Source organism: Trachemys scripta, chromosome 5 (genome assembly GCF_013100865.1).
Source record: "Trachemys scripta elegans isolate TJP31775 chromosome 5, CAS_Tse_1.0, whole genome shotgun sequence".
Classification (NCBI taxonomy): domain Eukaryota; kingdom Metazoa; phylum Chordata; order Testudines; family Emydidae; genus Trachemys; species Trachemys scripta.
In genome coordinates this window covers 6,600,059-6,627,232 of record NC_048302.1, presented here as the reverse complement: position 1 = coordinate 6,627,232, position 27,174 = coordinate 6,600,059, and the positions used below count along the sequence as shown (strand labels likewise).

The window sequence follows — 27,174 nt, the reverse complement described above, 5'->3', positions numbered from 1 at the left end:
GTAACTACACTGGGGTCATCTTTTCAATTTTTTTTTTGCGACCATGAGGGCTAGAAACTGACATTTTAATAATTTGAGATTCAGAGGTCGTGACGGACTCCAGGCAGAAGGGCCAGGGCAGGGGCCTGTATTCAAACGGGGATACGTGTACCTCTAGGGGGATGTGAGTTCTCATCAGGGGCTTCGTGAGAAGAATCCTGTAATGGCGGACAAAGGCTTTTATTTAGTCAGACTTGGCAATCTAATCATAGATATATTATGACCCTATCTCAGATGGGAGTATGTGGTAGACTACATTATTTGGAAAGAGGTACACAGCCTAGAAAGTTTGAAAATCTCTCTATGCCTTAATCCAGCCCTGCGGATTCCCATTCTGAGTACCACAGGGGAAGCCATCCATTGGCACTTGGCTGGCAAAAGTTTGACTGAGAGAGGCTGGCGGAGTTTCACTGTGTGGGCTGATGCTTCTCCTCCTTGTCCTACCAGCTCCATAGTTCTCTCTGCGCAGCCACTGGCTGTCTTTAGAGTAAAAGGAATCCTGCTAGTGCAGGATCAGGTAACCCCAGGCAGCGAGGCAGGAAGTGAACCGTACTGCTCTTCTAACAGTAGCAACATTCATGGCCACCTGCTGCCGCTTAGTACTTCCGAGTAATAGCAGCATTCAGTTAAAACATTAGTCAGATGGGGGACAAGTTAGGCCTGGCCATTGTCCCCTTAGTGGCTGTGATGTTTGGGATAGCAGGTTACCTAGAGCACTATAGAGCGCTTCAGTTTGCCCGCCTTTAGCTTCTCTGCTTTGCAGCCACAAAGGGCAAACATTACCCCTCATTAAAATGAATACCGAAATCTCTGGCCTAGGTTGTCAGAGGCTGGGTTCTCGGCACCCAGAAATGAAGGCAGCCAACATTGCTAGTCACCTCTGTAAATCTTGTGTGTTACATTGATGAGAATGTTGCGCCGCAGAAGGCAAATAAATAAGTTTAGGTAATTTTGCTTTGATTTGTGTAAAATTCAAAACAAGTCTTGATACGTGTCTGTTTTGCCATTGTTTCATGACAGAAAATTGCCGGCTCCCTATGTTTAGGAATGTGTGTTTATAACTTATTGATCAGTGTGGCTTATAGATGCCATGGGATATGCCATCCTTAGAGGATATGAGTCTGTTACATGTCCCAGCCTAAGAGGTTGTTTATTTAGCTCAACTGGGTAGGACCCAGGCTTTTGGTTCAAGAGGTCCCTGGTTCATAAGTACGCTATGGAGTATTATATCCATGTCTGCCTGCTTGTCCAGGCACAGGACCGCATGAGGACTCAGAAATCCCCCCCCAAGGCTTTGTCAAATCCAAACTGTCTGTCACTGGCGGTCTTTAGGCACATATCTTCCTAGCACTGAACTCTCTGGTATTGAACTTTCTCCAGCATCACATGAAACTAGTGATGTTACACTGCAGAATTAGCACACGGGGTGGTGATACTTCTCATTCAAGAAAAACTGCCAAGTGTAATATGACCCATTGCTGCAGACTGGCACTAATTGCAGTAACATTCAGATGTAATTTAATGTCTAGCCATCTTCCAGCTGTCTAACATTTGTTAAATCATACATTCACACGGGGGCTGAGGGTGGAGGGGGGGCGTATTGTGTCGAATGGCTGGCTGGCTGGCTATTGGTTTCCATTCCAATCCTGTTTTCAGTTACTCACAACTTTTCCTCAGCTGCCATTTCCCTTGCTTGGTCTCTGCCTGTAGGTGACTAAATCTTGAAAAATGTTGGAACACAACTAGTTTTGCCATTTGGGGCACAACATTAAATACATAAATAAAACCCCAAAATCTCGCAACTGGAGAGAAGGTTCACAAGAGGCCCAAGATGAACAAAACCAACCCCCTGCTGCTTTTTCTGATTTACGTACACAATTCTTGTTGAACTAGCAGGTGGTAAACCAGCAAAACTCCTGCCCCCTTCCCTTATTGCAAGTTAACAGTCTGTGAACTCCCAGCAAACACTGCTCAATCAAATGGGTATTTTGCATCTAAACCCCATTGGGGTAAGCTCCAGTTGATTGCCTCAGCTCAGTATGGTGCTTCCAGCTCACGTCTGAAATCCCCTGCTACATGTACCCTCAACATACCCCATGTCAATGCTGGCAAGATAGGGTCTCCTGTTAGGACCACCAGTGAAGCCAGATCTGGCAGAGAGGTGGCACCATCTCTAATGGACACCATATGATCAAACATCCAGTCACTGAGCCCTACTGTTGATGCACGTGGGGCTAGATCCTCAGCTTCTCCAGAGCATTACTAGGACAGCTGAGAAGGAAAAAGATGACTGTGCACTACTTTTACATTGCCGGGATACCCCAAACTACGGGGAGCTGGCTTCAGCCGCAAGCATAACTTAGAGCAGCCTCAGGGTTGGTCTATGTTATGCAGCCACCATGTTCCAAGCATGTACCTTTCTCCCCAAGCATGGTACCTACTCATTAGCTGCTGAATCCTTGGTTTCAATGGAGCTGATTTAAGTCAGTACTGAGTGCTTTAGAAAAATCCCACCCTGAAGGGTAGGGTGGTGTGTGTGTGTGTGTGTGTGTGTGTGTGTGTGTGTGTAAATATATATACAATTTAGACATTCTATATAAAAAACTATGGTGAAAATTGCATGGTTAAGCACTTGAAAGTTAGAAAACACCAAAGTATTGTGCAAACATATTACAATGCCGTCTTTAATTACATAATCAAATAGTAGTGCTTAAATAACACTGGATAATATTATATACCATTTTATACAACTTCAAATATATGGTATGTAGCATCTTGTGATAGTGTATATGCCTCTGTGTAGACAAGATTCTGGTAGCCTAAGTAGCTATGCACATGTACACATTCCTATCTTGATTGTTTCAAAAGTGGATTCTAGTTGTAAAGAATCAACCCACATAGCAGAATCAACAGCGTTTTTAAAGTCATTAACCCAATAGCCGTACTCACTCCTAAACACCTGGCCATGGCAAGTCAAGGGGCACACAAGCAATATATGGCCAGCATTTTCAAACTGAGTGCATAAAGTCAGGCACTTAAAATACGTACGTAGGCCCGTGAATAAAAGGGACGTAACTTATATAAAGACTAAACACATACAATTTACACCAAAATTAATGGCAGGGTCTCCGAAAATTAGGCCCTTATTTAGTTGCTGAGATATTAATTTGGGTGCCTGCCTAGCTTTAGGCTGGCCTGGGAACAGCCATAATTTGGCCAATGGAATCTCTCTTGCTGGAACGGAGCTCAGCAGACTTCATTTCAGGGGCTCTCGCTAATCAAGATTCCTGTGGGAAAGGAGGAATTCTACTTCCACAACTCAGATTGGAATGTCGGTGATAAAACCGTGATGGGTGAGCTTCTGCCGACAGGAGCTCTGAGTGACAGAGATGCTGCCTCTCTGCTGCCTTCACAGTCAAATGCTGTAGACCAATAGGAAATTTCCTTCACTCCAGGAGGAGGGAAATACGAGTACAGAATATTAGCAAATATTATTAATGCTTCAGTTGCACTCAGAGGCTATAACTGAGATCATTGCCCCAGTGTGCTAGACACCGTTCAAAGACACAGTAAGAAACAACTCTTCCCCACGGATCTAACTATCTACATAGGCTTGACAATGGACAGGAGGGGAAACAGGTAGGAAGCGAATTGTCCAAGGTCCCCAGGCAGGTCAGTGGCAAAGCCAGGACAGGGCAGGTCTCCTAAGTCCCAGTGTACAGCCATTCAAACCTGCTGCTTTTCTCCAAATGCTTCTTGCTAGATACATATTTGTTCACTGCAAGGAAGCGTATTAGAAGGCTGCAGAAGGTCAAAACGCTGACATCCCTTTTGTGTGTAAAATCTCAAATTGTTCCATCAGCCTGAACCTGTGGTCTGTATGCCGCCCCCCTGCATGGTGCAGAGCGGAGCAGATCCACCTGGAAAGCTGCATACAAGCTTGTGTTGCCCGACAGCCAAGTGGGGAAAGTAAGCAGAGCCAGGCTTTGAGAGCAGAGGCATGACAGCCAGCGCGCTCCTTCCAAACACTGGCCTGTGTGTGGCAGGAAAAGTCGTAGAGACTGGAAGCTGGTAGAAGCAGCTTTGATTCCAATTACGTGCTCTTTGGCTCCTCCCAGAGTTCCAGAATGAACTGGGATCAGGGAGGCAATGGCTACTGGCCCTGCCAAACCATCTTGCCGTACAATGGTAATATCAGCTAAGATTGGCTCAATCTCTCCACACAACTGCTGGGGTTCCATGGGGTTGGGGACATTCCCTTTGAGGCCTCTGGTCTTTCTTCAGTCCGCACCCCCACCAGTCTTTGGATAGGGAGCATGTGCGTGCACTGTACTGCCAACAGAGATGTCGAATTTGGCTGTTAATCCCCCACCCCCATGTGCACTTCTGCACAGGAGGGAAGCATATGGGCCTAATTATTTTACATCAAAGCTAGTGGTAAAAGACAGAGATGAAATTTAAAGGGTCAGAATAGCCCTTGACCAATGAGTGGCCAATCAGCTGCTTACTGTATGTCATCTCCCTTTTAAATCTCAGGTTATCTTTTACTCACCCTATCTTTGATTATTTTTGGAAGAGTAGCTCTCACCCACCTTGTACATAAGTGATTTGTTTTCCATCCATCAGTCCCCACTCACTGCTATCAAGGGTGCTATATTCCAAGTCCTACACCCCTGAGTTAAGGGGAAAAGGAGGAGATCAGATCCTCAACTGGTGAAAATCAGCATAGCTCCGTTGCCTTTGAGGGTTTTGTGCCAATGTACACCAGATCTGTCCCAATCCAATTTACCACCAAAAAAATTGATATCCTATAACATTTGCTTAGCTTACCGCCAACAGAGTGTTGAAGTAATATGAATACAAAACATCTGTAGATGTTTTACTTAGTGGAAATGGATTCTGATCTACTACTGTTCATTTGTCAATATCAGATCATACAATTATGTCATTTAAATGTATCCAGGAAGTGAAATATTTTTTTCAATATAAGCAGCAAAGGTTTTATTGTTATAGTTTTAAATCTTTGTATTTCATTTTTAAATGTAACTGCATATGTTGTTACACCGTGTTTGCTATTCTAGTACGTGCATCTGATCTAGTCATTATTGTCGTTATACTTTCATAGGCCTGTTATTTTCAATGTAATTAATAAACAGCTGGGAAGTTTGTTAAGATATATTTTGTATTTCATAGATCGAGAGATTTTAAGGCCAGAAGGGATGACTAGCTCATTTAGTCTGATTTCTATAAAAAAGGCATAGCATTTCATCCAATTATCCCCATATTGAGGATCCAACCATACCTCTTGTTGGACTAAAGCTTATCTTCCAGAAAGCCAGCCAGTCTTCACTGTGTGTTCTTCTCTGATGTTTACGTTCCCCTATTTTCATTTAGTCCAATACAGTTAACACCAATCTTCTGCTTCCAAGTGATCTAAACAGTTAAACTACATTTGATCAGATTTTCCATATTTGTTCTACTTGGCATATTGGCTACTCTGTGGTTGTAATTCATGTCATACCTATTATCTGGTTTCTGAGCTGAAGGGTGGACCTCTTCATCTATCATAATGTAATTTTCCATTGGCTAAGAACAGAGAAATATCATTTTTGTCGATTTTTTTTATTTGGGAAGGCACTCAGCCACTACTGTGTGGAGTGCTAATATTAGAACTAGATAGACATGTAGATGGACTGAAGGATATTTTTTTTCCAGATTAACTCTTTCTATAAGGTTTAGACTATGTCTACATTTGGAGCTAGGGGTCTGATTCCCAGTTCATGTAGACATACTTGTGCTAGTTCTCATCCAGCTACCATGCTAACAATAATAGTGTAATGGGGGTAGCACAGGAAGTAGTGAGGGACAGCATAGGTTTGCCACACTGGATATGTAACCAGGTTCTGGAGGATTTGTAAGACTGTGTGCTGCCCCGGTTACACTACTGTTTTTAGCATGGTAGCTCAATGAGTATGCCTGCACAAACTGGGAGCCACACCTCTACCTCCAAGTGTAGACACACTCTTAGAATTCTCCAGCTCAGTTATAGGCTGAAATTCCTTATCAACAATAACCGATAGTATGGGTGATATCCTGGCCCCATTAAATCAATGGCAAAACACTGACTGACTTCAGTGGGGCTAAGATTTCATCCTATATGTATAACCTCTACCCAAAATCACATGGGTCGGCATTCCAAAATCAAGGGCCTTGTCCAAAGTTAATTGAAGTAAATGGGAGACTCACCATTTGCCACGTAACTGCTTTAGCAACTAAAATGGGTTTTGTATGATGTCCCAAGTGCAGAAAGGTGCCATGACATGTCCATGTATGACATCTGGGGTATTACTACTTTTCTTCTGCTTTGATTCAGGTTAACCTCCATAGTCATATCAGCTAGGCGTAGGATCACATAATAGATCAAGTATCTCTTAGTAATGTATATATTCTTGTTATCCATACGTATATTTTGCTATTGTGTATGCTCATTCTGTTTCCATTGAAGTCAAGCCATTAATTTCCATGGGAGTAGGTTTAGGCCCTATTTATTCAGTTTTGTAGTCCCATATCTCTTTGCCATTTGGCTGTAACTGGTAAGGCGAGATCAACATTATAACAGGAAAATAACGTTTACAGGTCTCATCCTGCAAATACTTATGCATATGCTTAACTTTATGTACTGTGGATTGTTGTAATCAAGCCAATTGGATTACTCACACATGCAAAGATAAGCATGTGAATAAATTGCTGCAAGATCATGGCCTTAGCCTAGAGATTTTATTTTTGGTATCTTTACCACTGTCAATGTACTAATTTTAACGCATTCTCCTTTCCATTCTGGTGATTTCCAGATATTGTGTAGTGCTTCTTTGTGTTCAGCAAAATAATTGGTTGACTGGTAAATTATATTTAAGTAATGGTTGATTTAAAGGTAACAGAGCCTTATTTTCAGTGCAATCGTGTTAATCCTTTATCTTGCCAATGCTTAATCGATACACATGCTGGGTATCCCACAATGACGTTCATTGTCCATAAAACAAGCGGGATGACTTTTTCTGTGCCTACGCTTCACGAGCCATAGCTGCAAGGCTGATTTTAATATGTGGGTTTCAGAGTAGCAGCCGTGTTAGTCTGTATCCGCAAAAAGAACAGGAGTACTTGTGGCACCTTAGAGACTAACAAATTTATTAGAGCATAAGCTTCCGTGGACTACAGCCCACTTCTTCGGATGCATCCGAAGAAGTGGGCTGTAGTCCACGAAAGCTTATGCTCTAAGAAGAAGTGGGCTGTTGTCCATGAAAGCTTATGCTCTAATAAATTTGTTAGTCTCTAAGGTGCCACAAGTACTCCTGTTCTTTTTAATATGTGGGTTGAATTCAGCCCTCATTTGGTGCTCTGCCAGTAACATCCTGGAGATTGTGCTAGAAGAGAAGTGTTTTGGGGAGAGAGGAGTTCCTGCCATTTAACAGCGTAAAATGGTGCAGAGTTTGGTGAGACTCTTGAGATGGAAAACATCAATATGGTGCCACTGCTTTGCTCAAATTCTATGAAAAGACATTCAGTGGCAAATGCAGCAGTACTAAGGGCATGGTGGAAATGTGTGTTGTTTTAACCAGACCCTTATTTATAAAATCAAGGCCTCTTTTAGTTCAGTGTGGAACATCAGAAAAAGGGCTAATACTGTATTGAACTAGGCGGGGGAAAGGGTTCAAATTACCATGACCGAGGAAGGTTCTTACATAATCTTTAGTCCATGAAGAGTCCCATTGATTTCATTCTTTCTGAGCGTGAACGCTTTCCTGAAATGGAGCCTTGCACTGGTATAATTTCTTTGGCTTCAATGGTATTAGCATAGCTGAGGAGAGAATTCTGCTCTGAATATATAACATACCGTGCATTGCATTAAATGTAGCCAAATGCCAAACCTTTTCTGCCACCAGGATATGTCAGCAGCTCTCGAGTTCTGCTGATGAAGTCCTGGCATTTTGTTGTTTTAACTTCCCCTTGTGCATTAACCAACAGCTCTAGGGGAGATGACATTTCACATATTTTTCATATATGGACATGTTTAAACACCTAGCCCTGATAGATAACTGTGGAATTCATTGCATTTCATTCCTGATTCCTTTCTGGCCGTGGAATTTCAGGGACTGACTTGTCATAGTAGAGAATCAAGATAAAGGGAGTAAGTAGGACGTGTTGTTTCAAATGCTGGTTTAAAAAAAAAATAAAAAAAGCAGCACATCACAATAGCAAGTTAAATATAGAAATGGATTAGAGAGCCATTGTTTTCAGTCCTGCTACATAAGACTGGACTCTCAAAATGGAATGCCACTTGACCTTTAATGTCTCATCAGTCCGTGCTTGTATTTAACTGATGCAGGGAGGACACATTTCCCCTTGGAAGTGTCCTGTGTCGACATGACAGTTGCTGCTGCTGGGTCACACAATGTTCAGGAGGCATAAACCCAGCGTTGCAGAGCACAAGAAGGACTTTGCTGTGCATGGAGCCGCACTGCCGGGGCCACAGAATGACATGAGGTCTTTTTTCAACTTGTCTCAGCTTGTACTCTCTGCTGGCCAGCTCAGATCACCACCCATACTCAGGCATTCAAAAATCACTTACTTTGAAGTGGAAATCCTTGATGCCCAAAGTAAGAGGCAGATCTGTGTGGTGGATAAGGTGAGTGTGTGTCATTTTCGGCACACTGCTGAGTGCGTGATTCAAAAGATGCCGTTATGGTTTACTTTTTCCTCTAGTGCAATATTATCCTAACATGGATTTAATCTTGTTCATCCTACTGGGATATACTCAGAATGTCTCCTTATTCACTGTCCTTTGGTTCTTTTTCCTCGTGTTCCAAAACCTTTGCGAATAAATACGTTTGGACTTTTTATACCTGCTGACTGGTCAGCAGAATCAAGCAGATACTTTGCTTAGGTTTTATAGTTTATGAGATTGCAATGTTTATTTCAGGGCCTAATACTTAAACAGGCACTTTAGAAAAGGTTATTCAGTTTTATAAGATATTTGCAAAGACTTGAATCACTGCAGTACTGTAGGTTCTTTTTAGTGTTCAAACGCATTCAGTAGAACCCCATTTATCCAAAGGGGAACCGGGATCCAGAGTAGATTTTCACGTAGGGCAGTTTGGCTAAGAGAGATTTTTGTGTTAATGACGTACATCCTGGGGCTTAAGTTACATTCAAATTATGGACAAGTGTGGCAAAGGGATGGGATAAGATTGGATTCTACCACATAAGTAAATGCTGGCTTGAGAAAACACCTCAAGAGACTTTATCTAAAAATAAACATTTTCACCACAGATTTCTATTGCAGATTCGGAGGCTGGATTACCCATGGCTTTTGCGGAAAATCAAAGCTATTTATTAATGTTGGATAATTACAAATAGAGGGTCAGCTGGAAAAAAAATCAGCATTGAGTCAATGGAGCTATTCCAGTGTACACCAGCAGGCAATCTGACCTATTGTATTTTGCAAGGAAAATTGTAAAATACAGAATATTTCTTTAGAGTATAGAACATTAGCATGGCACAGCAGAATTATGAGACTTCTCATTTGGCTAAACAGTAATGGTTTATTATCTTCCCCACTGAAGATTCTTGTGTCCCCCCCACACACACTGGAACAAATAACTCAAACTTCTGAAGATATTAATTTTAACATCGTTTATATGTGCAAGCTGGGATACACCAAAAAATTTCCAGCGTTCATGGTCTTTCAAAGCACCATTCTGTAATATAGATAACTAGTTTATATTAAATAAATCCATTCGTTTGCATTAATATTGAATGATCAACAAAGATATAATACATTATTTATTATTTTTAATGTGTGATTATGTGTGTACTGCAAAACTAACTAGATCTCCTATAATAATAATAATAATAATCAATAATGTGATTTTTGAAAATATACTGAATAAAGTCTCCAATCCAAAAAACAACCCCCCTCCCCACCCAAACGTAAGCATTTACCTAACTTTAAGTTCATCAGTAGTCCCATTGACTTCATGGAATTTACTGCAATGGGAGCAGAGTTACGCGAATGCTAAGCACTTTGAAAAATCCCACCCTAAATGATTTGTCTAAACATTACTGTGGTGTACTGGAATAGCTACCGGCCAGGAGGCCTTGGTTTTAGTCCTGATACAGCAGAACCCCGTTTATCTGATCTAATTGGGACTGCGGCCACATCGGATAATCAAAAATCCAGATAATCTGGAGATGGGAAAGTGCGAGGCTGCAGCGCTACAGGAGAGAGACCCCACTTCTGGACCTGTGTGCGCTGGTTGTTCTGTTAATACGGAGAGACGAATAATGTAGGGTCAGATAAACGGGGCTCTACTGTACTTATTTTTGGGCTTCCTTGAGATAAAACCTCCCAAACTTTAGGCTCCCCCGCTTCAAGAGAGGACTCATAGTAATTACCCACTTCATACCTGAGTGATGGTTGTGACATGCTCCATAAAAGCCAAGTAAAAAAGGCTCCGTTGCAGAGAGGACAACTGAATTCATGGGTTTGTGGCATCTAGCCAGAAAGCCAGGGCCACCTGTGTATTGGCTGCCAGGAGCGCCTCCCCTACCCCACCTCCAGGCATCGTACAAGAGATCATTGAAAAAATAACACAAGCCTCAGATTTCCAAAGCTCCCTGAGGAGTTTGGATGTCCAATTCCCATTCATCTGAGTGTTCAAACCCCTTAGTATACTATGGAAATCCCCTTCCAAAGCAACTCCAAAGGCAGAGATTAAGACATTCATTCTGTATTGCAATTAGAGCTCATTGGTATCAGCGCACCATATTTCTATAGTTTATTACAGCAATGAAGAGAACATTTCACTAAATTTCACATAACCTGCTGCTTAATTAAATGGAGAATAGAACAGACCTAACATGACACGTCTAATGTCTGCTTTCTATTTCTAATATAATTGCTATTAACCTCACTTCTCAGCCCTGTGTGTAATTATTTCCTGTCAAGATTAATAATAGGCGGGCACACCACGCACATATTTTAAAATATATATATTCTTATTCCGTCATTACAAATTGTTAACAATTCAGAATATGCTGCTTAGCAAATGCATGGGTAATAGTCCCAGTTTAATAAATCTGACCGGAAAACTAAATCAATAATGACAGAGCAAGTGCCTCTTATTCTCTCACCCTTATGGAGGCTCAGGTGGAGGGAAGAGATGATTAATCCCTCTGAAGATAAGTACCAGGCACTGCTACCCGATGGGTTAGTTGTCATCATTACACGGGCACAGAAATCCCATTACAGTTAATAGAAGATCTGTGCATTCAGTAAGGAGAATCCTAGCGCTATAGACTGTATAACAAGGAAGATCGTCTTGTGGTTAAGGCATCAGAGTGGGATTTAGGAGATGTGGGTTCAGATGATCACACAGACTTCCTGTGCAATGTTGGGTAAATCACTGGATTACTCTGTGCCTCAACTTGCCTTCTGTAGAATAATAATATTTATTTCCTTTTTCTTGTCTATGTGGACTGTAAGCTCTTTGGGGCTGTCTCTTAGTACGTGTATGTAGCATGCCTAGCACAAAAAGAGCCTAATCTTGTTTAAGCCTACTTTGTGTATTCACTAATAATGATAACGGGATACTTAAATATAGAGACGTTGACTGATTCCTTCTTTCTCTTAATATCTCTGGGGGGGAAAGATGCCAGACTGTAGTTGCACAAAGAATAAAGTTTCTGCAGGGAGAGGTATAGGAAAGGAGGGTTAAGAGTAATTCAGCAGTGCCAGTACCAAATATTTGAAAATTATGAGTCAGGAGTTCCACCCCTCACTCCCCAAAAAATCATGAGATTGGCTTAAAAATCTTGAAGTGTAAACACAAATAAATGTTAGGTTCTTTTTACATTTTTATGGTTTCTGAGCTTGTAGGATACACTTGCTTCAACTTTTCAGGCTTTTCTCTGAAACCATGAAGGCTAGAAATATATCTTTTTAAAGTTGAAATTCTCACAAAATCCCCTGTCTCCAGGAGCTGGGGCTTTAAGAAAAAACATCTAATATTGCAAGAGTTGTGATAAAATCCCAAGAGTTGGCTGCACCGGTAATACATTTTGCATAGGTGTTTGTATGCCATAGATGCACTCTACACAATTAATGATCATTAATAATACCTAGCTCTTGGGACTCTGCTATGAATGTTGTTATACAAGGAAGTGAGAGACAGATAAAAATAGCTGCACTCAAGGATCAGAGCCCCATCGTACTATGCACTGTATGCACATATTGTGAATAGACAGTCTGAGCTCCAAAGAGCTTACAATGTATATCAAATTTAGCCTGCAAGGTGTTGAGCATTCAAGCATTGGCATGGACTGCACCCTCAGCAAGTTTGCAGATGACACTAAACTGGGAGAAGTGGTAGATACGCTGGAGGGTAGGGATAGGATGTAGAAGGACCTAGACAAATTAGAAGATAGGGTCAAAAGAAACCGGATGAGGTTCAACAAGGACAAGTGCAGAGTCCTGCACTTAGAACGGAAGAATCCCATGCACTGCTACAGACTAGGGACTGAATGGCTAGGCAGCAGTTCTGCAGAAAAGGACCTAGGGGTTACAGTGGACGAGAAGCTGGATATGAGTCAGTGTGCCCTTGTTGCCAAGAAGGCTAACGGCATTTTGGGCTGTATAAGTAGGGGCATTGCCAGCAGATCGAGGGACGTGATCGTTCCCCTCTATTCGACATTGGTAAGGCCTCACCTGGAGTACTGTGTCCAGTTTTGTGCCCCACACTACAAGAAGGATGTGGAAAAATTGGAACGAGTCCAGCGGAGGGCAACAAAAATTATTAGGGGGCTGGAGCACATGACTTATGAGGAGAGGCTGAGGGAACTCGGATTATTTAGTCTGCAGAAGAGAAGAATGAGGAGTGATTTGATAGCTGCTTTCAACTACCTGAAAGGGGGTGCCAAAGAGGATGGATCTAGACTGTTCTCAGTGGTACCAGATGACAGAACAAGGAGTAATGGTCTCAAGTTGGAGTGGGGGAGGTTTAGGTTGGATATTAGGAAAAACTTTTTCACTAGGAGGGTGGTGAAGCACTGGAATGGGTTACCTAGGGAGGTGGTGAAATCTCCTTTCTTAGAGGTTTTTAAGGTCAGGCTTGACAAAGCCCTGGCTGGGATGATTTAGTTGGGCATTGGTCCTGCTTTGAGCAGGGGGTTGGACTAGATGACCTCCTGAGGTCCTTTCCAATCCTGATAGTCTATGATTCTATGATTCTGTGAATCCAGGAAAGCTTCTCTATTCCTGTTTAACACTTAACATGTGCTACATTTGAATCAATTTATGAATATGTCCATAGGACAGGATGGTGAAGTGAGTTCCAAACATTTTATTAGTATGTGTTTGTAATGTGTGCATTATTCATGAATGTTGAAGCATGAGTGTATTCTACAAATGAGTGTCAGTAAAAATGTAGTCATATATTTAAATTAAATCTCAAAACATTTCTAAAGAAGATGGGGAGAAGAAGGGTTCCACCTGTAGTATTAGTGGTATTTATGGTGGGGAGAATATTTTAGTATTTTTATGTTTTTGTATTGGGGAAACCTCAGGGATTAGATGTTACAGGAAAAAGTCTGGAGATTTTCCTGAGAAACTTCCAATGGTCCTATCTCCAAAATGTTTTTGTCTGGTTATTCTCCAAAGTTTCCCCAAACTTCTCTTCTAGGAAGAGACCATGCGCTCAACATTTTAGGCAGAAAGGGTTTGTTGTGAAGACATTAGAAAATTGAGGGGAGGAAAGCCCAAAAAGATGCGCCCAGGCACAAACAGAAGTTCTGGGGTTCTATGCGGGAATCATTGGGTGAGATTTATCGGCCTGTGTTTGTACAGGAGGTCCAACTAGATGACCATAATGGTCCCTTCCGGCCATATGAATCTCTTCCCACCCACTTGCTCACAGCAAGCAGTAACTCCTGTTTCTGTAATCTCCTTCCTAAAGCTGGGTCACACTCTGCAGGGGAATGAGAAGGCCTATGATTAGAGTCGGTCAACATATTTTGTTCAAGCTTTTATATATATATAACAATATCGTCCGTCATCGTCCCCCACCCATGCCAACATTTGTGTTAGGTTTCTTTCTGTACCCTCGCTTTTCCCATTTTGGCAGGGAAAAGGTATGGGGAGGAGAAGAGTGAAGGGAAGGAAAAAAGAAAAGGGAAGAAGAAAGAAAACCCCCAGAGCCACTCAGTATGTACCTACATGGGGAACAAAAATGTGATAATGGGCTTTTCAATCTAGCCAGAAAAGGTGTAACTAGATCCAAGGGTTAGAAGACAAATTCCGTGTGGAAGTAAAGTGAGGGTAATTAGCCATTGGAACAACTTGCCGGGGGTTGTGGTGGATTCTCCATCACTGGCAATTTTTAAATCAAGATTGGTGTTTTTGTAAAAGACCTGCTAGCTCAAACAGGAATTATTTTGGGGCAGTTGTGGGCCCTGCAGAGGTCAGACTAGATGATAACAGTGGTCCTTTGTAATCTATGCATATACAGTATGTCCTGGAAAGCTATGAAAAACTGAAAACATGTTGATATTCAGTTTTCATCTTTTTTATGAAAACCTCAGAAAATTTCAAAATTGTTTATGAAAGTCACTTACCATTTTTCAACTGACTTTATTTGTCCTTTATTCCAAAATCCAGACATAGTTTATTTTTAAGGTTATAAATGTGCAGTGGTTTGATTTATGAACACTGTTAAATCAACTCAGCCATTTTTGTTTATGCTGCAGCGTTTGCCACATAGTATTTTTTCTTCAGATTAACTTGTAGGAAAATGCATTTTCCAACACATATGGCACAGTGTAATTAATGTCGCATGAGTTGCTTTTAAGACAGAATGTGTTGTACAGCATTGTTTTGCAGGAGAACTCACCCATTGAAGAGAAACAGAGAAAGCCTTCCTCATCAAAATCTTTCAAGCTCGGCAGTTATGTGATTCAGCATTTTGCTGGCTGAGCTATGCGCGAGGACGCACTCCCAGTCTTTTACAGGGCAGGGATTTTTTTCTTGGGAACTTTCCCAGGTCTCCATAGGGAGATCTCACTTTCTAAAATGCATAGGATGGGAGCTCTGCAAAGCTTGGGAAACCCACTTTCCCTCTGCTCTGCAAACCAGCCCCCACCAATACCTACTGCTGCCCCTTCCCCATTGCAACTCCACTCTCCACTGCCCCGTGCCATTTTCTGCTTGTCCGCAATAAGCACATAAATGTTAGATGCACCATTGCCAACTGTTGTGATTTTATCACAAGTCTCATGATATTGGGGGTTTTCTTAATGCCGCTTCTCCTGGAGTCATGTGATTATGTGAGACTCTCAATTTTCTTTTTTTTTTAAGTATCCTTCAGTTCCTCATGATTGCAGAGAAAACTTGAAAATTTGTACCCTAAAAGCTCTCAAACCAGCAGGCAAATAAATAAGCCTTCAGATTTATTAATTATTATTATTATTAATATCGAACTCATGATTTTTATGACATGCTCATGATTTTGGGGGCTGCCTCATGATTTATGAATGCTTGAAAAGCATGCTATGAGACCTGTGTATTATTGTTATGAATTCATTAACATTCACATGTACAAAAATTATTTAAACTATGGACTGATCATTGACGTTTCTCTCTATCTGGTTCGATCGGAAGCTCTCTGGAGCAGGTATCATTCTTGTGTTTTATGTTTGTACAACACCTCACTCAATGGGGTCCTGCTCCATGACTGGGGTTCCCCAACATTACTGCAATACAAATGAATAATGATCATTAGCATTATTATTAATCAATGTAATTCTATGGCCCCTGTTGCTATATGATATGACATTGAGTAATCAGCGTAAGCCACAAAGCAACATTAGGCCTGATTTTGATTTCACTCACACCAGTTTTACATTGGTGTAATCCTCTTGGCTTAACTAGACTGTAAACTGTTTGGGCAAGGGACCATCTTTTTGTTCTGCCTTTGTACAGCACCTCGCATAATGTGGTCCTGCTCCATGGCTGGGCCTTCTAGGGCTACCATCTTCATCTTCATTAGGGGGAGGGATAGTTCAGTAGTTTGAGCATTGGCCTGCTAAATCTAGGGTTGTGAGTTCAACCCTTGAGAGGGCTATTTAGGGAACTGGGGTAAAAATCTGTCTGGGGATTGGCCCTGCTTTGAGCTGGGGGTTGGACTAGATGACCTCCTGAGGTCCCTTCCAACTCTGTGATCATCATAATCCAGTGGAGTTGCTCCTATTTTATACTGGTATGAGAGCACAATCGGGCCTCTTGTCCTTATTTTATAGTAACTAGACCCTGGTATCATATCCCACCCACAAGGAACTTCACTGATCTCCACTCTTTGAAGAGTGGAATAATAAAGTAGCTATTTTCCTCCATAGCTCACAAGCAGCCAAATAAAGAAGGCATGAGTCAGGCATGTATAATCATCTCTAGCAAGTAAAATTAACTTCCCACTCTCTGACCTGTATGTTATATTTATAAAAATCACATTCATTTGTAAGTGAGCAATTGCTACCTTTAAAATAGGGTATTGAGTGTTCTTAAAGCTATTCCCTGCAATAACATGACATTTCATTTTACATCAGACTCTCCTCTTTGGCTCTACAATGCAGCAGTGATGGGCTAGGAGAAGTAGCATTGAACAGCTCCTTTTCTAGGAAATGTACTCAGGTTTTCTCTTAAGACAAGAGCAAGTTTTAGAACAGCTGCCAACACTCATGATCTAGCAGCGACCATCACTGGGAACACCAGCAGCTAAACAAAACCTATATTTTCAGGACCACTAAAATCCAGATAGGATATTTGCATAATACTTTTGAAAGATCCCTTAGCCATTCTGAACACAGTCAATTCTGGGGTTTCTCCAGCTATTATAACTATGAACTGTAAAACCGTTTTCTAGTATAATTTAGTTGCCTTACAGCTATATCTGTGTATACACTTCACAAATGAAAAAATGCAAATAATTTCAATGGAACATCATAAATTCCAAAGGTCTTTTTAAAGGAATATGTGGTTTATTAAACAATGGAATTATTATAAACCTTTCCTCCTAGTACTTACAGTACCTTGCAGCCCTTGATTATCCCTTCGTTAATTGTCTTGAATACCTTCTAAGATAGGTTTTCTATCCAACTAGTGATTATGTGCTAACTGTTATGTCCGTTAATAGAGCTACGCCAATGGGTTCAGATGAAATAAGAAACTGTCTGAACCTTCAAAACAAAATGCACTTGGACCTGATCCAAAGATCATGGGAGTCAGAAGGAAATGCATCCGTCTGGATTGAAAGGAAGGGAGGTGAAGGTTGGGAATGGAAGAAAGTCAGGTTTCAAAAGCCTCTCCTTCAACACACAAAAAGAATGAGAGATGAAGGAAAAGGAAGACCTCAAATGATGTATTCAGCTAGTGGGCCTGATTCTCCATTGTCCCACAACTTCTGCAGGCGTCAAGGCCAGTGCAAAGCTAATGCAAAGGGGATATAAAGTGGTACCATTGTGATCTGGTGCTGTTTTACGTGTACTTTGCACCGGTGAAAATGACCGTGCAAAGGGCAGGGTGGTGAAGAATCAGGCCCCAGGGAGGTGAAGACTCAGATGAACAGAAATGTTGGAGGACAAAATTAGGGGCTCTCATCCAGTGCAAATCATCAAATCCGCCGAGTGCCTCCCCAGTGTTTTTTTTCTTTTTTTTTCTTTCTTCTTCTTGCAGTTGTAACATTTCCTTTGGCAGGGTTTTCCTGGGATGGCAAGCCAGCCCTCAGGAAATACACTGGGCCTGACTGAAGTCAGCACTCTAATTCCCCAGGTTTGGGTTCATGGACGATACGCCTCCCTAAAGAATCACCAACCTTTCCCTCTGGCAGAGCCCTGCCCTCCAGCAGTGGGACCAGCCAGCCTCCCTTGCAGCGACCGAGATACATGCAGAAAGCATGCACCTCACTGCACCCCCACCTACAGCATATCCTATGCGCTTTTGCTCTGCTGGTGTGGGGCAGAATCCCATGAGAGACCATGCAGTGGCACATAGCCCTGCACAGCGCAGGACTCCACAACAAAGGGGTGGGGACAGGTCAAGGACTGGCTGGATGCAGGCTGGAAGGTCCACTGTTAGCAGATCCTCTTCCCTGGAGAGGGAGTGCTTCTTGGTTACAGTGCCTAGTGGGGCCTGCCTTCCATGCCGCTCCCTGGGGAACTACCCCGTGGCCAAGCCCCGCTACTTAGGGTGAGTGCTGGAATGAGGATTTGGAACAAACTACTTCAACTTCTCAACATCCTGGTCTAGCAAATAGGGCACTGGCCTAGGACTCAGATAGCTGGGGTTCTAGTCTTGGCTTGGCCAATGACCTGCTATCCTGGCTTGGGCAACTCACTGGAATTGGTGCAACCCTTCCACACCCTATTTTCAGTGTAAGCTGTTTGGGTGAGGATCTGTCTCTTACGATGTGTTTCTGTGGCATTTAGAACCATAGGCCACTGACCTGGGCTGGGGCCTCTAGGTTCTACTGCAATAGAAGTCATAATTCATTTACAAGCCTATTACAAGCAGACATTTACAGTGTGACCTAGTGGCTAGAGTCTGGGATCAGACTGGGTTCCATTTTTGGCTCAGGCACTAGGCAGCTGGGTGGTTCTGGGCAATTCACTTCACCTCCCTCTGCCTCAGTTTCCCCATCTGTAAAATGGGGATAATGATACTGACCTCCTTTGTAAAGTGCTTTGAGATCTACTCATGGAAAGGGTGACCTATGAGCTAGGGATTATTACTGTTAATTACCTATTCAAAATTGAATTCTGCTCTAACCCCTAGGTAGGGAGGGGAAAACAAAACTAAACTAAAGAGAAAACCCTACCCTGGGAATCTAGTTGAACCTTGCAAAATACCCTGCAGGTGAACAAACTCAAGTTCTATTAAACCAGAATCATTGGACTCACGTCTTCCTACTCGTAGAAATGTCAATACTGTAACTGATAGCTTCGAGTAAAAGGAGAGATTTGCATGCATTATTTTCTCCTTGCTCTTCCCTTTTATTTCTCCGTTCTGATGTGATTTTGGACACAGAAAACCTGGGAGCAGCCTTTGAAGCTATTGATTTATTTAGCAGAGACCAGGTTTTCTGCTAGGGAGAGAGCTGGTAACCTTGGGGCATGCAAAAGTTGGTAAAGTGGGTAATTTTGAGAATTATAGAAACCATTAAAGAGGATTCCTGCTTTCAATGATAATCATTTCCAAAGTTCGGAAGACTCTTTTAAATGTCAGGCTTTTACTTATTCATTCCCTGCTTTAGTGAGAAGACTCTTTAGACGTGAAAAAAAACGAAATCCAAATTTTGAGGGCCTGATTCAAATTAATCCCTTTGACATCAATGGGCTTTTCATCAAGCTGTTCATGAGAGCCATCATCCTGGCTAGGAACAGTGGGTCATCCTTCCTCCTGATGTAAGTCTATGAAATTAAGAGGAGTTACAACAGGGATGGATATGGCCCAGTATATATCTATTGGGGCAGATCCTCAACTGTGTAAAACTGAGGATCAAACCGTTATATTGGGGATAATTCATGGGTAATTGCAAGTTATGACTGTATGGTAGCATTGTAATATTATAGGGGGCCTCAGATACCATATTATCCTAGGGGTTAATCAGCAGAACCCATGATGTAAATATGGTTGTATGATCACCTCCTATATGTGCATTACTATAGCATTAAAACGTACTAGGGTATGATTTATTGGTACGTGTTTTAGGTACTTTCTGAAGTATGAGGCCTGTGGTACTTCACAAAGTACCTGAGCCATGGAGTAATGACTATCAATAAGCCCTGGAATATATTAATACTGTAATCATAATATGACTTTCTAAGTTTAAATCATTCTTTTTTAAAACTATCTTTTAAAAACCATTCTCTCCTTTTAATGTGCACTGTACTTCCACAATAAAAAAAAAATGAGTTGAAAAGAGAATCAGCAAACATCTTCTGTTGATAGCCTTTGGTATTGTGAAAAAAATAATTGAATTTCTGACCACACCAGTTTTAGAGCTGATTTTTAATCCCTATTACATTTTCTCCTTTATTTCCTGCTCTCTCTTGTCTCTTTCTCCTCTTTTTATTTCCCTGCAAGGACCGTAGGGAACTTGCTGTCCAACTCATAAGAAGGCAAAGTGCCTGCTGGGGCAATCTGTGAAGGGAACACATAATTAGAGGCAGTCCCGACCCAGAAGAGCAATGATGGGTGAATAACTGATTTTTCAGTTCTCTGTCTGTTCTCCCACCCCAAAAAAAGGTTTGCATCGACCCCAAACCATTCCCCCTCCCCCCAGAATATTTAACAAATCGAAAAGTTGAAAAACAATTCATTTCAGGTCAAATAAAATGATTTGGTCCACCTGAAGCTAAAATTTTTATTCCTAAATGAAATATTATTTCAACTTGAAAAATTGAAATGCTTCATTTCAAAAATATCAGCATCAAACATGTCCGCTTTCCTGCGTTTTGATTTTTTAGTTTGACTGAAACAATTTGCTGAACTCAAAACAAATCCACAAAATTTGTCAGTTGACTTGAATCCACATTTTTGGCAAAAAAAACCCCAAACCAAAACAAATTTTGGCTAAAAAATTTCTCCCAGCTCTACTGAATATCTTACAGATTAAATAGACAAAATAAGAGAAGAACAGGATTATTATCCCTATTTTACAGATGGGGAAATGAGACACAGAGAGATTAGGTGACTTGTCCAATGTCACACAGTAAACCTGTGTCAGAGCAGGGAACTAAACACACATCTCCTGAATCCTCTTAACCACAATACCTTCCTTCTGAGCCCGCAATGTGAACTTAACCTTGGTAGTGTCCTTTCTGTACGATGCTATGAAGTGATGAGGTTTGCTCAGAAATGAGCATAGTAAAGTCAGGAACGGATTGAAAGCTTTTTAAATGTTAACAGACTTCTTTCTCTTTCCATTTTACCTTATCCCACTCCGGTGCCTTAAGTATTTTCCTGCATTATCTGTCCTTTGCTTTCAGCAATTTCCTTGCAAAGAGAGATTATTTGAAGTGCCAAGATGACACTGGGAAGGTAGAAAATAATGACTGCCCCATAGTATTCAAGTATTCTCAGCCTCCAGGTGTGAAGGGATTCTGTAACTGTAAAGGAAAGTGAAGTCTCCTACAACATTATTAATAGTCATGCACTACTTCCATCACACTTTTCAAATATGGATTTGATTGATTCGAAGTTCTCCAGGATGACAACAACCCTGTGTTTAGAGCACCTGTGGAAATTGCTACCTAATATATTACCTAAATATAGCTACTACTATAATATATCAGTCTAGTATACCTCTGGGACTAAATTCTCTAATGCTGTAACTCGGCCCAGCTCTACAGAAGTCAATACATCTGTGATGATTTGCACTAGCAGAGAATTTGGACTTTCTATTCTTGATATTTTTGTATGCTGTCTGCAAGTGAAATTAATTCAGAACCACAAAGTATGTCATTCAGATTATTTTCTATGTCAAAGCCAATCTGAGCACACAGTTATCGGTAGTAAATTACTAATTGTGGTCAAACAATACCCAGGTAGGTGATAATGGGCATGGACTAAAACCATAGCTCTGAACATCTGTGAATTCTGGGAAAGTCTGGATCCAGATCTCAGTTTAGGGTATTTAGGCTCCTAACTTCCATGGATTTCCATACCTGTGTGTATCTGGGCCTTAGTGTATAACTTCCACAGCAATCCATGGGTAAGGTGTCAAATTCCATGATAGAAGCTTTAATCACTGGTGGTTGCTGAAGATACTTTCTTACACGTAACCACTTATCTCCCATAACCGTGGGACTCTGGTGAATCATATAGTGTTTGGAAGTGATTATCGTGATCCTCATTCATGGCTCAAGCTCAAATGGGGTCATAGCTGGAGAGTAAGTAGGGAGGATATGGACAGTGCAACATATTTTTTAATACTCTTTGAAAATGAGCCCAAAGAGGAACAAATCAGCTAAAGCTAAGTCAAAGGCAAACAAAAAAAAATGAAGATGAATTAGAATGGCTCTTTCTTCGCACTGATTTTTCATCGATTCCTGCTGATAGCACAGCACGTGCCCTAGGCAAGGGCTGTATATGAAAGCAGTATTGAAGAGACACTTGTTGCAAGCTTCATTTTAACAAATAAATGGCATTCCCATTAGTTATTGTGACGGGGCGCCCGCCCACTGCCTGGAACCCAATAGGACTGGCCCTGGGAGGGATAAAACCAGCCTAGGGAGGCTGCGCAGCAGGCCGTTGCAGGGGAAACAGCCAATTAGGACGGGGGCTCTAGACAATTAGGGCGGCGGCTGGACCAGCCAATCAGGGCCCAGCCGGCCCATATAAAAGGAAGCTGCAGACCAGAGCATGTTAGTCTGCTGCATGGAGCCCTAGGGAGAAGACTGTTTTTTTAGTGGGCTCCTGGTGGTCTGCCAGGAATTACAGGCTGGAGGCCCTGGGAATAGGGCAAAGGAGCTGGAGCCAAAGGAACGGAGGCTCTGGGGAAGTAGAGACAGTGAGCTGGAAGGAAGAGGCAGCAGGAAGCTGCTGTTTGCAAGGCCTCTGGGCTGTCCCCGCCCCCCACTACCTGCTGAAGGAGCAGCCTGGTTGTGGACCGCCAAGCTGCTGTGAGGAGTGGCTGGGCTCTTGTTGGGGGGATACCAGATGGTGACACGGCCAGAGGGCTGTGCCACAAAGCAAACACCAAGAGGAAGGAGTTGTAATGGGTCTGGAGGCGAAGATGGGAGAGCCACCACCACCTGAGGATGCACCTGCTAGGACTGAGCTAATTCCCGAAACGCCCAGCAGAAGGTGCCAGTGTGGTGAGTTACCCCATGACAGTTATTTATCTACTTTCTAGGCCGGATCCTCCGCTGGCGTAAGCTGACATAACTCTACTTGAGTACATTTACGCTGACTAAGGTTCTGGCTGTCTAATGTTAATGAACAGTGTGATGCATTGTAATTTGTACACAATTTTCAAGCCATTATTTTAAATCCTAAAGGGTTTCCTGGTCCTTCTTGCAGGCTAGGGAGTTCAGAGGGAAGTGTGTGGGGTGTGATCAGAGTCAGTCTGCAAAAAGTCAGCCTAAAGCAGGGTTGAGTGAATTTTAGCTTTCTGTCGAAGGGAGCAGCCTGCTTCGTGTCTCTCTGGTTTTGGTTCATGTGTGTTAAGGTTCTGGATTCTAAGAAATGAAGTCTTTACATTTCCACCTTTCAGTGAGTATTTCTTTTAATTTATCCAACTTCTCCGTTTGTACACCTTGAATATAACAAACAATTCAAATGGCGGAGTTTCAGACTTTCAATAGTCATTGAAAATTAGTACATAGAGGAGGTGCATAGTTCAACAGTATTGGTTTTCCAAAAACTTAAAAAACTAATTAAAATTCAACTATAATAATGAATAGGAAGATCATTTATTTGTTCAAATTCTATAACTCAAATTCTTATTGACATTCTTTTAACCTTAGGCACTGAAAATAATAATCCTTCAGCACTAGAAAGTACGTAATTGTGTTGCATATCATCAATGGACTTATAGGACTTGACCTATAAATGTGAAAGATAATATGAAAAAGGGACAGGTAGCATTTGTGATATCCTCTCTGTCTAAGGTACTTCTATAATAACACCCCACATTTTTCCATCAATAGGTCTTAAAGCACTTTACAAAGGTGTTTGGTATCACTATCGCCATTTTACAGAAGGGGAAAATGAGGCACAGTGAGGTGAAGTGACATGCCCAAGGTCACCCAGTGCTAGATCTGGGAATTTATCTGAGGTCTCTAGAGTCTCAGTCTAACATGCTATCCCCTAGGCAACACCTTACTGTAATAACTGATCCCCTAACACTCTTCAATGTGTTTCTCTTCAAAGCATCCCTGGGAGGAAGGGAAGTGCTATTAGCAGGACTGGCTCCAGCTTTTTTGCCGCTCCAAGCGGCGAAGCCAAAAAAAAAAAATTAAGCCATGATTGGCGGCACTTTGGCAGCAGCGCTACCATGCCGCTTCATTCTTCGGCAGTGGGTCGAGAGGGAGTGAGGGACCCGCCGCCGAAGACCCAGATGTGCCGCCCCTTTCCATTGGCCTCCCCAAGCACCTGCTTCCTTTGCTGGTGCCTGGAGCTGGCCCTGGCTATTAGTCCCATGGTACAGATGCATCCCTGAGGCACAGAGACTAAGGATGGGATGCTCAAAAGGAGCTAAACTTCTATCTTCTTTTGAACATTCCACCTCAAGTGAATTGCCTCATGTCATTGAGGAAATCTGGGATACTGTACCTTTAAGAAGCAACAGTGTCCTGTGGCACCTTTAAGACTAACAGATGTATTGGAGCATAAGCTTTCGTGGGTGAATACCGACTTTGTCAGACACACTGAGTATTCACCCACGAAAGCTTATGTTCCAATACATCTGTTAATCTTAAAGGTGCCACAGGACCCTCTGTTGCTTTTTACAGATCCAGACTAACACGGCTACCCCTCTGCTACTTGTACCTTTTTAAGAGGCTCCTGTTATGTAACACAGAGGCAGTGGGGGAAACTGAGACATTGAATGAAGCAGACCTCTGTCCAGTGCCTTGTGCTCTGGTGGACACAAGAACACCCCAGGATACAGCAGAGAGCTGAACCCAGTTTACCCACCTACAAGCCTACTGGACCATCTTCCTTCCTGGAGGTGACACCTGATATACGAGACCACTGTGGTTTCTCATAGTGACAGGCAAGGTTGCAAAACACTTTCCACTATAACCTCGCTGTGATGTGGTGTATAAAGCCCACACTGATGAAGATAGGGTTAAGAGGAATCGGAGAACCCAATTAGCTTTTTCTGTGGTACCTGGAAGGGAGGCAGGTAATCAAGGATTAGTCCCAGCTGGGGAGAACCAAACTGGGTGGCTCCCTATAAAGGAAGGGTCACCAGGGGAGGAGTGAAAGAGGACAGCTGTTGTAGGGATTAGCCCTGGAGGGCAGCAGGGGTTCCAGAGGGTTGACAAAGTCTAAGAGATCCTGAAGAAAACTTCTCAGCAACAAACTGGGAAAAGCTGCATGGAGAGATGAAACTCTAGGGAGAGAACTGAAGAGCACAGATCCATGGCAGATGCCTGCAAGCAAACCAAGGTAGGAAACAGCCCAGGCAGCCAGTGAGGGTTCATCAGAAACAGACGCTAGCTACCCTTCAGAAGGGCCTGGATTTTATGCTTTCGTTTGTAAAACATTTATCTCTCAGGCTGCAACTTTCAACACATAGGCCCCTATCCAGGAAAGCCCCATCTGCTTAACTTTGATCACATGCCTAAATCCCCTAAACATCAACATATTAGCTGTTGAGTTATGCGAGGGTATAAAAATACATTTTCCAATTGTTTAATTTAAAAATCCTTCCTTCTCCCAAAGAATATGGGAGAACCGCTCAAGAATGGCTAAATGGTCAAACATACAATGGAAGCATGCAAAGGGTTGGGTGATGTCGTTGGAGTAATGAGGCAGGAAAATGATCTTTGCATGGATCTAAGGGTAGGTAGCAAGATGGCACTTTTCATGGCTGGAAAGCACAAGGTTTTCTTCGGACTACATCCAAATAAGAACTGCTTCTAAAATGAAAGCCATTTCTTTTTTAAATAGCCCAAGACTGGTCTTTATTGTGTTTTGACCTTCACATATTTAACCAGCATGAACTGGAGTAAAAGCAGGGTTATCGCCCTTCCCAGAATAATTTACAGGGAATAAAAGGGGAGAAGAAATTATAATTGTCACAGCATATTTCAAAAAGTTTTTATTCAATTAAGTACAGTGGGTGACAAGGTGGTGTGGTGTTCCAACCTTACGATTCCATTTCAAGTTCCATTGAACAAAAGATAATTAATGGAGCATGCAGAGGAAATTCTGATTTGTAAGATGTCTCTGCATTGTCTTCAAGCTGATCAATATTGCAATCCATAACTTCACTGGTTGCTTTATGAAATCTTTTTTTTTAAGACAGTGAGTCACAAAAATTGTATTTAATCCTTCTATAGGATGTGTCCTCCTTACCTCTGCAGGATAAAGAGACATCTTGACTCCTTAATGTCCCAAATCATCCTGAAAAGGAAAATGCCTTTTCTCCTTCTATGCTGCATAGTTCTTCTGAAGTATGGAGATATCATTGGCTGGTAGTCAACTGACCCACAAAACAAATCTTTCTGCCTTCTAGCCTCATCAATGCTCCAGGCTCTCTCAGGTATAAAAACATGAGTGTGACTCCAGATCTATTAAGTAGCCTGTCCTCCTTAAGCCATAAGCATAATGGTCATAGGACTAGTCTACACTAACGTGCTACTCTGATGCAGCTGTAGCGCATCTGGTGAAGAGAGCTCTCCCATCGGCATAAAAAATCCAGCTCCACGAGGCGGTAGCTATCTCGGTGGGAGAAGCTCTCCCATTGGCATAGCACTGTCCACACCAGCACTTAGGTCAGTAACTTACGTCGCTACAGGGGGTGGCTTATTCACACCCCTGAGTGACATAAGTGGTAGCCTGTAGAAGCCCATATTTGCTTGGAAATACGCACTATAACCTCAGATTCAATAGTTATCTCTAAATACAGACCCCAGCCCCAAGTCCATCACTCTTCTTTAAAAACTTCAGAGCTGAGCAGTGAGAGCGTCTAACTAAATGTTTTTGGGTGGAAAATGCTGACTACGGAAAACTGAAACTTTTCACAGGAAAAGGTTGTTTTGGTTAAATTCTTGTTGTGAAGCTTTTTCCTCAGGCTCCAATTTCTGGTCAAACCACCTAAAAATTGCTTGGTTCTTAAAACACTCACCTGCAATTCAAAAGACCCAGGTTCTGGTCCCGGCTCTGCCTGATTCATCTAGTTGGAGGTTGAACTCTCTTTGCAGAGGGTGGGGTAGGTTATGAAAAACTTTGGAAAGTCTCTGCCCTGTCCCAGTGTGGAACAGGAAACTACTTGAACTATCAAACTTTCATGGGATGGGGAAACCATTTTCTTCGAGCCTTATCTAGAGTAAGAGTCCAACACTTAGTGGCTCAATTCT

General features: G+C 42.1%; 1 protein-coding gene across 2 annotated transcripts in view; it reads left to right on the top strand.

Annotated features, from left to right (window-relative positions):
* Positions 1–8,348: 8,348 nt before the first annotated feature.
* Positions 8,349–27,174, top strand: part of TECRL (trans-2,3-enoyl-CoA reductase like) — a 107,626-nt gene continuing 88,800 nt past the window's right edge. The window contains exon 1 of one of the 2 annotated variants that reach the window (XM_034771756.1): positions 8,349–8,722. In XM_034771756.1, coding sequence (XP_034627647.1) covers positions 8,489–8,722 — 234 coding nt within the window. In that variant the 5' untranslated portion in view covers positions 8,349–8,488. Of the gene's footprint in view, positions 8,723–19,391; positions 19,543–27,174 lie in introns of those variants that run through there. The other variant, XM_034771757.1, reaches the window with a different exon arrangement.